The following is a 10,000-nucleotide window of genomic DNA, read 5'->3' on the forward strand; positions in this document are numbered from 1 at the left end:
AACCTGAAGGCGCTGCCGCCTCAGCTGGCCCTGCTGTCCAACCTGCTGGTCCTCAACCTGTGGGGGAACCAGGTGAGCCCCGTCACAGCCCTCCTCCTGCAGCATGCTTCGGTCAGAACCGGACCTGACGCCGTGCCGTCTGCAGCTCGGCAGCCTGCCGGCAGAGATCGGCCAGCTGAGGAGACTCCGGGTTCTGTTCGTCTACAGAAACAGACTGACGGAGGTTCCTGAGGAGCTGGGGGCCTGCACACAGCTGGAGGTACGCTTCCCTCGCTACGCCTCGTCTCAGGTCTGCAGCTGTGCAGCGCCCCCTGCAGAGCTTGTCCTCTGTTCACTTCTGTCGCCGCTTCAGGTCCTGAGTCTGGCCAACAACCAGCTCTCCTCTCTGCCGGCTTCTCTCTCCAACCTGACCAGACTGAGGAAGCTCAACCTCAGCCACAACCTCATGGCTCAGCTGCCAGGCTGCATCTACAGCATGAAGGCCCTGGTAGGTCTCCACCAGCCAGAGAGCAGACCAAGCAGCCTGCAGGTGACCCGCTGTCCCCCTGTCCTCCTGCAGGTCTTCCTGGATCTGTCCTGCAACCGTCTGGAGAACGTGGCAGAGAACATCCAGGCTCTGCTGGAGCTCAAGATCCTCATCATGGAGAGAAACCAGCTCCAGTCTCTGCCCAGAGGCCTCTGCTTCCTCACCAGGTAACTCCACCTGAGCGCTTGGTGCCACAGGACATTCAGCTTTGCAGAACTTCTCCACCTGATGGCGCTGTCCTGATGTCCTTCAGGCTGGAGCTGCTCAACCTGGACTTTAACCACATCAGAGACCTTCCTGAGGTGAGCAGCAACCCACACTGATGAGGATGATGCTGGTAATAATGATGAAGATAAAGGTGATACTACTACTAATAATAATAATCATGTTGGGAACCGGGTTTTGGATCTTTGTGGGTATTCTCTGCTGCTTGCCGTTTCCCTCTCCATCCACTAGATGGTGCTGAATGGCTGCTCTACCTGGTGGGCTGTGCAGAGTCAGTCACTGCTCATCTATCATCTCATCGTCTCAGAGTGTATGAGGAGCAGATGTTTCCCAGAAATGCTGCTCTGCTCCCTCTGAGCTTACGTTCTAGTTTCCTGAGGTCACCTTTAGCAACATTCTCCTTCAGGTGTTTCCTTGTGACGCCTTGGATTTATCCACTGAGTAGTTTGAGATCCTGGCCTTTTTTCCCCTGGTGACACTGTGGACTGTTAGAGTCTCTTTCCAAAACACAGAAGAACCAGTTCCTAGATTTTCAGCTGGCAGTCAGAGCATTCCTCAGTCTCCTCATCTGAAACTTACCTGTCCGCCCTCCACCTCAGCCTAGCCTCCACCTCAGCCTAGCCTCCACCTCAGCCTAGCCTCCACCTCAGCCTCCACCTCAGCCTAGCCTCCACCTCAGCCTCCACCTCAGCCTCCACCTCAGCCTCACCGCAGCCTCCACCGCAGCCTAGCCTCCACCTCAGCCTCCACCTCAGCCTCACCGCAGCCTCCACCGCAGCCTAGCCTCCACCTCAGCCTAGCCTCCACCTCAGCCTCCACCTGCCTTCTACGAACTCTCCGTCTGAATCTGGACCCCTGCAAAGAGTCCATAGCCTCTCGACCCCCGAAACGTCGCCGCAGACCGCAGTACTACCCCCCCGACGGAATCTCATCATCTTCAAGTAAGGTCACTTCAAGGAAGATCTCTTTTGTCCTACACACCTTGAACTCACCATGTTTCCCTCACCATCCTCAGAGTCCAGACGACCCGGTCGGCTCCCACCCACAGGAAGAGACGCAGAATAACATTGTTTAAATGAACGTTATTATCTGGTGGCTGTTCTGCATGTGGTTAAAAGAGCACAACATGAAAAATAACAATACTACTACTACTGATAAATATAAAAATGAGTGATGATCATCATTTATTACCAATAATGACAATATTAATGATGTTGGCCGTGTGTCCAGGAGATGCACCATCTGTCCCGGCTGGAGAAGCTGGCCTGCCATCCTCTGGACAAAGGTCTCCACATCGTCCACAACCCGCTGATGAAGCCCCTCAGGGAGGTGATGCAGGGAGGACTGGGGCGCTCTTCAATTACCTGAGGTCAGGTGGTGAATAGGGGGCGGAGCCTTTGAACCCTGGGGGCGGAGCCTCTGAACCCTGTGGGAGCCTCTGAACCCTGTGGGCGGAGCCTTTGAACCCTGGGGGCGGAGCCTCTGAACCCTGGGGGCGGGGCCTCTGAGCCATGGGGGCGGAGCCTCTGAACCCTGGGGTGGAGCCTCTGAACCTTGGGGGCGGAGCCTCTGAACCCTGTGGGCGGAGCCTCTGAACCCTGTGGGCGGAGTCAGTTCCCTCTTGAGGATGGCAGCAGAGCTTTCTGAAATCATGGTGAAGAATTTTGGAGGAACCAGAACTTCAGACCTACTTTGGTCCTGCAGGCAGTTTTCACCCACCTGAGGGACAGGTGAAGTGGGCGGAACTTCTACATTTCATTATGGGATGTATGGAAGAAACAGCAGCCAACTTGTTGGTGCTCTTGCTGATGTTCTTCACTTTGGAAACAACCACAAAGCAAACAGAACCGTCTCAGAACCTCTGGGCCTCTGGGCTGTCACTGTTATTTCTATTGTTCCTGTTATTGATACAGTTATTGATACAGTTATTGATACAGTTATTGATACTGTCCATGCAGAGGGTCTGCGCTGGAGGCCAGGAAGCATGAAATGAACTCAGCATGTAACGACTGAGAGCCGTCAACAAGGACGGCTCCGGTTTCCCTGATGGTTTGTTTTGGATCAGTTCTGTAAGTGAACATTGTTCAACTCCTAAGATCTGATCACTAGTATTTATCACAATGCTGAATCTTGATTTCCAAACATCAATAGAATCATCTTTGACTTTTCTACCTGAAACTTTGCAAAGTTTTTAGAATAATCTTTGCTGTCCCTTTTTTTGCAGGTTCTCTGACTGGCAAGTAAATTTGAACTTATTATCCAAAATAAGATATTTGCAGTTTTCTACTGTCTGACCTTATATTACTGTTTGAGTCGTGTTATGGAGCTTCAGATCAATGTCCTTTGTTGTCTGTAGACGTAATAAAAGCAAAGCTTAATATTAACGTATTATTGTTAATGTATTCACATTATTTGCATTTTTCTGATTTTGACAGACAACATTAGTTAATGAGCATGAAGTCGCATCTTTGTTAATGTCTTTGTTTTATTAAAACTCATTTAATAAAACAAAGTAGATTTGAATGATGAACGTGCTGCAGTTCCTGTCCAGCAGGTGGCGGTAGAGACGCAGCAGGAACCGTTTTATTTTCATGGAGTCCAGAATAACTGAGTTATGGATCCAAGTTCTTCTCATGATCCCAGTTGTGCTGCTGGTTCATCTTACAAACCAGTTTAACGGAACCAAAAACATGTTTACTAACATGATCGGGTCCAGTTTTCAAAGAGAACTGCTTCTCAGGCGAGAACGTTCTCTCTGGCCACCGGACACTCCAGTTCAGAGCCGGAAACCCGGAGACCCGGAGACCCGGAGACCCGGGCAGTGACGTGCAGCGGCCAGCAGGGGGCAGCAGCCAGCAGGGGGCAATAGCCAGCAGGGGCAGCAGCCAGCAGGGGGCAGCGGGTGGCAGGGGGCAGCAGCCAGCAGGGGGCAGCAGCCAGCAGGGGGCAGCAGGGGGCAGCAGCCAGCAGGGGGCAGCAGCCAGCAGGGGGCAGCGGGTGGCAGGGGGCAGCAGCCAGCAGGGGGCAGCAGCCAGCAGGGGGCAGCAGCCGCTCCGGTTCAGCTTCACAAACACCGGAAAGTTCACCAGAACTCTGATTGATCCGGAACATCTGACCCGGTATGACGTCATGACACCAGAACCCGGCCAATACGACGTAACAGATTGTGACAGAGCTGTCATCAAACCAGATAAAACATGAAACACGGACCGTAAACAGCCTGGCAGAACCGGGCCGAACCGGGCCGAACCGGAGGGAACGGTTCTGATCAATTTTATGGAGATGATAAGGGGCTCCAGCGGTTCCAGGTCCAAATGAAACCGCAGCAGAACATCAAAGTTCGGACAAATAGTCAACAAATGATGAAATAAATAAATGTTAAAAGTTTCCTGATTTTAACCGGAAGAAACAAAATGATTAAAAACCTGGACCCCCCCCCCCCCCTCTCTCTCTCTCTCTCGGTGTCTCTCGACCCCCGTGACGTCACCAGCTCGTCGGTACACCCTCTCGGCGTCTCGCGCTTTCCGTCCGTCTGTCTCGAGCGCAGAAACAAGCCGGAGGATCAAAGAGCCGAACTCACCTGTCTGAACGTTCACCTGGCCGCGCGCCGCAGTCCCTCCGCGTGCGCGTGAGGCGCGTTGGAGCGCGAGGGAAGTCCAGAACCCCTGAGGAAGAGGAGGAGGAGGAAGAGGAGGAGGCTCGGAGTTCTCCGGAGTTTTCCCGGATCATGGAGCGGACTGGAAGTTTCCCGCTGCCCGCGGTTCTCCTCCTGGTTCTGCTGGGAGTTCGGGGAGCGCGAGCGGACACCTTCCGAGGTAAGAGGACTGGTCGGTTCGGTTCGGTTCGGTTCGGTGCCTAGGGGGTTTAGCTCTGAGTGTTGGCATCCAAGTTTCAAGCTGGAAAATCTCCTCCACTCTGCCCGTCGGTTCGGTTCGGTTCGGAGGTTCTGGAAACTCGGCGGCCCTCAGAACATCCTGCAGTCTTTGTTTCCTCGTCCAGTTCGGTTCGTGTCTCAGAAGCAGCCCGGTAAGAACCGGGATCTTCCGGTTCTGGTTCCGGTTCTGGTCACATTTCCCTCCTCCTCAGCAGAACTTTGGGTTGGAACAAGAACAGCGTTTACTCCTTGAAGCAGAATTCATTGACCATCAATCAGAACCAGAACCAGGTGAGGTGTTGGTCATGTTGTGATCAGCAGATCCCAGAAGAACCAAGTAGAACCCAGAAGAACCCAGCAGAACCCAGCAGAACCCAGAAGAACCAAGCGAACCCAGAAGAACCAAGTAGAACCAAGTAGAACCAGGTCCTGAGCTGAGAACTATTGACCCATCAGAATCGACTTCTCAGGTTGAAATTTCTGTCTCTAATACGTGGATCAGAACCGTCTGCTGGATCAGAACCGTCTGCTGGATCAGAACCGTCTGCTGGATCAGAACCGTCTGCTGGATCAGAACCGTCTGCTGGAGTTTGGGTCTTCCTCACTCTAAAAAGAAAAAAGTTGATCCAACTTAATTGAATTACTTCTGTAGGTAACAAGTAATTCAATTAAGTTGGATCAACATAATTTTTTTAGTTTGTTTAACTTGATAAATTTAGGTCAGTCTAACGCAATTTATTTACTTTATTTCATATACAAATGTTTAATCCATCTTACTTAAATTTATAGAAAGTCAACTCAAAAATGTAAGTTGTTCTAAGTTAAAAATGAAACTACCCCAAAGTCGTTTATGCATATTTTGTACTTACAATAATGCTTAAATATAAATCACTTTTAAAGTATGTTTTAGCTTTTACAATAGGAGTAAAATTCCTTTACACTACCCAAAAATTCAACTTGGTTATAACAAATCTACACTGCACAAATAGAAAATGTTAAATTTTATTGTGAAATCACAAACTTACAGATTTTTCACAACACATTTTGCACTGAACATACTACACAGATCTTTTGCTTGTCTGCTTAATTGAGTTAGCTTTTTAGTAAACTGAACATGGGGTACCCCAAGTCCAGTTCTGGAGAGCTACCATCCTCCAACTTTCAGATGAATCCAATCTCCAAATAAAATTAAGTGCTCATTACTATGCCTCTGCTCAGCTGAGTGTCTGCTGGTGTGTAAATTCAGCAAGGTGGTATTGAAATAGTTCATCTGACATTTGCACATTGATGGCTCTCCAGGACAAACTTTGGACATCCCTGTGTGAGCTTGTAGAATCCAGATGTATTCCTCTGAAAAACAATGTTTTTCAGATTTACCACAAGTCCTCCTAAAATAAAGGAAATCAACATTCTCAATCCCTAAACTGTTTTTACATAAAATGTAAGAACATGTGTGTCTGTTTTTAACATCTTCAAGAACAAACTGAAAACAAGCAATAACATCTACATGCTTTCAAACAAGGTTGTGGGGTCATGGCTTGCAGCATTTAAACCATCTCCGATACTTAAGTTAACTGACATCAGAACAGAATAGTAAACATTAAGCACTGCTTAATCCAAATTGAAAAAAAAAAATATGAAAAAACACTGTGAAAGTGTCTGTGAACAATACTGCAGCAGCCTACTAATGCTGTGGCTTTAATATGCACAATGTCCCAAAAGAAATTCAAAAAGTTCAGTCCCTTGAGGTTAAGCTTCCAAAACACAGCCCCTCATGTTCAAACAAAGACAGAAAATAATCTGTCATTTGCACAACATACAATTGTCTTTACTGAGAGGTCTGAAGTCTTCCAAACAAATTCTGAACTTTAGGAGACATTTTGTGTTGGTCAAGTTGCATGAAGATTTTTGAAACACTTCAAATGTGAAGCGCAGAGGCTTCGGATAAGCCAGGTTAAGGGCATATATCAAACCCAGAAGCAGGGCACATGCTGAGGCAACTGAAGTCAGGTCATGCAAACACCTCCACTCCCTCAATGACAATGCCAATGTCTTCTGGGGATTCTTCCAATCCCTCTCCCTTCTTCCGAATCACAAACATTGCCAGGGTGAGTTGTTTGAGATCCATCTGGGCATCATCCACAGCTGCCCTGTAGTGAGATAAACCATATGTTAAACTTGAAGACTGTAACTAATCTGTCAGTTGACAAATAAAAGCCTTATAAATGCAACATTAAGTACAAGTGTACAGCTTGTGAATTGAAGAGAATCGTTTATGGCATCTGAAATATCCTTGATAAAATTCAAAGTTGCATTAAAAATTGAATAAACTCAAAGGGTGATTTTTAAGGTTTTTAGAAAAGATAATACAAGGATGTAACTTTATATGTGTTTTGTCATATTGCAGGTTTTAGCTTAAACAAATTCATAGATTATACATCAAAGCAGAATAGTAGTCCAAGCCAATGGTCATCTTAGGTTGGAAATCAACACAAAATGCATATTTCTGTTACTTATCAGATATTTGGAGCTGGTATGAAAATAGCATGACTAAAACATTCTTATTAACTTGTTTGTTATATTGGTGAACAGGAAATGAAGTTGATAGTGAAGTTAGATAATGGTCTTTGCTGAATAGCAAAGCACACCACTGTTGGATTTAAGCAGGACATAACCATGTTAAATTTACAATTCTGACACCAAATCTGCCTGATGTATTAAAACAGATGTTTAAATATAGAAAAATGCAGGCCAGAAATAATTTAAAAAGGTACAAGCAACTGACATTGAATTTTTCAATTTCCTGAATGGGTTAAGATGCGGCTTCAAACCTTTAAAAGAAACTTACACTGTATTCCTTAATAAGGTCTTCTGGATCCTCTCCAAGAAAGGTGATGAGCCCTTTCAGAACACATTCCCTTCGAATCCCAATGTCCTCCACCTGGAGAAAATGTATTGTTATCAATATTCCATATCTCTGACAAGATTTCTGATGTAACAGTAATATATTCAAATACCATAATGTGCAGCCCACATGTCCACCGGGTTAATAATGCTCTTCAAAATTATGCAAATTCCACCTCTGCCAAAATTTATGCTTCAAGTCTCAATTTGTGAAACTAGACTATATTGTTGAGGTTAAGGCTTTTTCTTAGCACAATCTACTAGGACTAATGAATATCATTTGTTGTTTGTATTTTATCTTGCAGCATAAAATTGATATGTCTACCATTTAAAAAATTAAAATTTTAAAATAAGCTCAAAAAAATGTACTAAATAGCACTAATTTCTGGCAAGTTGGACAGAAAGGTGTATTTTATGAAATTCATGAATGAACCACAATACAGACTAACTAAATCCACTAAAAATACATAAGACAGTTAAACTTGCTTTTCTTTGAGTGATATCACCTTTGCACAAAGTGTATCAAGTATTAATAATTAAAACAAAAAGTCTGAAAGTAATTAGAGACTTTAACTTCTTTGTTTTAAATTAAAAATGGTAAATGTCCCCCAGTGTTCCTATCGATGATATCCATACCTCATCATAGATTCTCATGATTCCAGCTATTTTTGCACGTGTTGCTCCTCCCTTGGCTTTGATGACTTTAATCAGCTGACTTGAGAGCCTGTCCAACTGGGCAAAGAAAGTCTGCTCAAGGGGAAGAGCCATGAGTCTCAGGAACTCCGCATTAATCTGAGAAACAAAATAAAACTTATTTTGTATCTTACAAAATGACTTAAAGTAAATACTGACCAATCATTCCAAAATCTAAGTAAAAATCCTCAATCTGCATTACTACCTCTTTCTGTTGGAACAGGGCAGGCCATCTGTCCTTGAAATCCTCTATGCCAGGTTCTTCATTCACCACCTCCTGACGCCTGTAGGCAAAGGTATGAGCCATTTTCTCCGCAATGACCTTGTCATTGTTCCTCCTTTTGATTGCTGTCAAGAGTTCAATTCTCTCTTTTTCCATACTTTCTTGTGTTTCTCCCACTGGAAAGGAAGGATAGAAGTTGGCTTCAGCTCGTCTTGGCTTCTTTATTTTTGCAGCGGGAAACACTGAAGTACTGGCTTTGGATTTAAGTGCGTTAACAGACAATTCTGGACATCCCTGAAACTTGAGTAGAGTCCTGTAGTTTCCCATTTTGTACTTCAGCCTTTGTTTCCAACCGTAGCAACCATTGAATGAACCAGGCTCTTTAAACATGGATGTTTTTTAATCAAGGCCTCTGCAACTACACAGAACTGTGCGTCCTCTGGATAGGCTCTGTATCTGTAGATCTCTTCTACTAATCTATTTAGGATGTCAGTCTTCATTCGTGGGGTGACTGTCAATATTTTGTTTTTTGCCTGATACTCAGAATTCCCTTCTGTAGCTGACGTTCAGTGTCATACGAAAAATGGGAATGGGAAAGTTGGCTGGCCATTGTTTTGTTCGCGATGAGAAGGATTCAGGGGAGGAGAGGAGTATAGTGTCATTTGAAGCTAAAGAACTGCTGTCATCTGAGTGAACTGCAGAAGAAGATGGAGCTGTTTCAATGACATCAACAAAGGTTGAACTGCTTCTTCTTGAATCACCTTGACTGTTCCCAAGTCCACAAGGTCAGAAGTTGAGCTGAGGTTGAAGAAGTCATTACCAAAGTCTTTGTCCATATATTGCAGTCTGATGTTGGTCTTTAAACCAAAGGTACCCTTCACCTTGCTGAGAAGATCATCCAGAGAATCTGGTATGCCATTTGGAAGAGTCAGTTTTTCAGTGTTGCTCTCTCCTAGAATCACCTTCAGTCTTGCAGGTTTTGAACTTGCCATGGCAATCTGAAAAAAGGGCATAAAGATGGCTCCACTGGATGTAGAGGAGCAACAGCTCTAATCTCAGCCTCTCCGAGATGACTGAGCTTCTGACCCCATGTTGAGTGAGAGCTCATCAACCCTTTGGAGGAAATTAATTTCATCTCGTTCTTTGACCACCTATTATTCCTTTTACTTTAAAATGATGTTATTTATCGAAACTATTTTTGAATTAGTTTAGAGTATATGTTTTTCATATTATTGATACAATACAGCATATTAACTAATAACTTAACTTTTTTTTCTAAATTAGAAGCTTAGTGAAGCAAATATGGCTTACCTTCTATGGTCTGATGATGCTTGGCTCCAGGCCTGGAGAGTGGGAAAGAGAAATTAACTCAAAGTTCCTACAAACATGAATTGCTTATTTTGTTTTTTGCTTTTTTAAGAAAAATGACATCTTATGGATTATTAGCGCAGTCAGGATATTATGCGTTTTATATCATTTCGTCAGTAAGCAGGCTGACAATTGGAACAAATGGCTTCCCTGACTGCAGCTCACGGTGACAAGTGACAAGCAGAGC

General features: G+C 45.0%; 1 protein-coding gene, 1 long non-coding RNA gene and 1 pseudogene across 2 annotated transcripts in view; 2 read left to right on the forward strand and 1 right to left on the reverse strand.

The window, feature by feature from the left end:
• Positions 1–3,135, forward strand: part of LOC129357029 (leucine-rich repeat-containing protein 30-like) — a 3,634-nt gene extending 499 nt beyond the window's left edge. Inside the window, 7 exon segments of the mRNA XM_055026551.1 lie at positions 1–72; positions 146–259; positions 353–487; positions 560–693; positions 780–828; positions 1,982–2,096; positions 2,099–3,135. The exon segment at positions 1–72 is cut by the window's left edge and continues 60 nt beyond it. Coding sequence (XP_054882526.1) covers positions 1–72; positions 146–259; positions 353–487; positions 560–693; positions 780–828; positions 1,982–2,096; positions 2,099–2,136 — 657 coding nt within the window. The 3' untranslated portion in view covers positions 2,137–3,135.
• Positions 3,136–4,249: 1,114 nt separating this feature from the next.
• Positions 4,250–10,000, forward strand: part of LOC129357027 (receptor-type tyrosine-protein phosphatase mu-like) — a 42,116-nt pseudogene continuing 36,365 nt past the window's right edge.
• LOC129357028 (uncharacterized) overlaps positions 9,298–10,000 on the reverse strand; it is a 1,783-nt gene continuing 1,080 nt past the window's right edge. The window contains exons 2-3 of the long non-coding RNA XR_008605480.1: positions 9,757–9,788; positions 9,298–9,443 (exon numbers count right to left, since the gene is read on the reverse strand). This is a non-coding gene — a long non-coding RNA (uncharacterized LOC129357028). The remainder of the gene's footprint in view (positions 9,444–9,756; positions 9,789–10,000) is intronic.

Source organism: Poeciliopsis prolifica, unplaced genomic scaffold (assembly GCF_027474105.1).
Source record: "Poeciliopsis prolifica strain line A6 unplaced genomic scaffold, Auburn_PproV2 SCAFFOLD219, whole genome shotgun sequence".
NCBI lineage: Eukaryota > Metazoa > Chordata > Actinopteri > Cyprinodontiformes > Poeciliidae > Poeciliopsis > Poeciliopsis prolifica.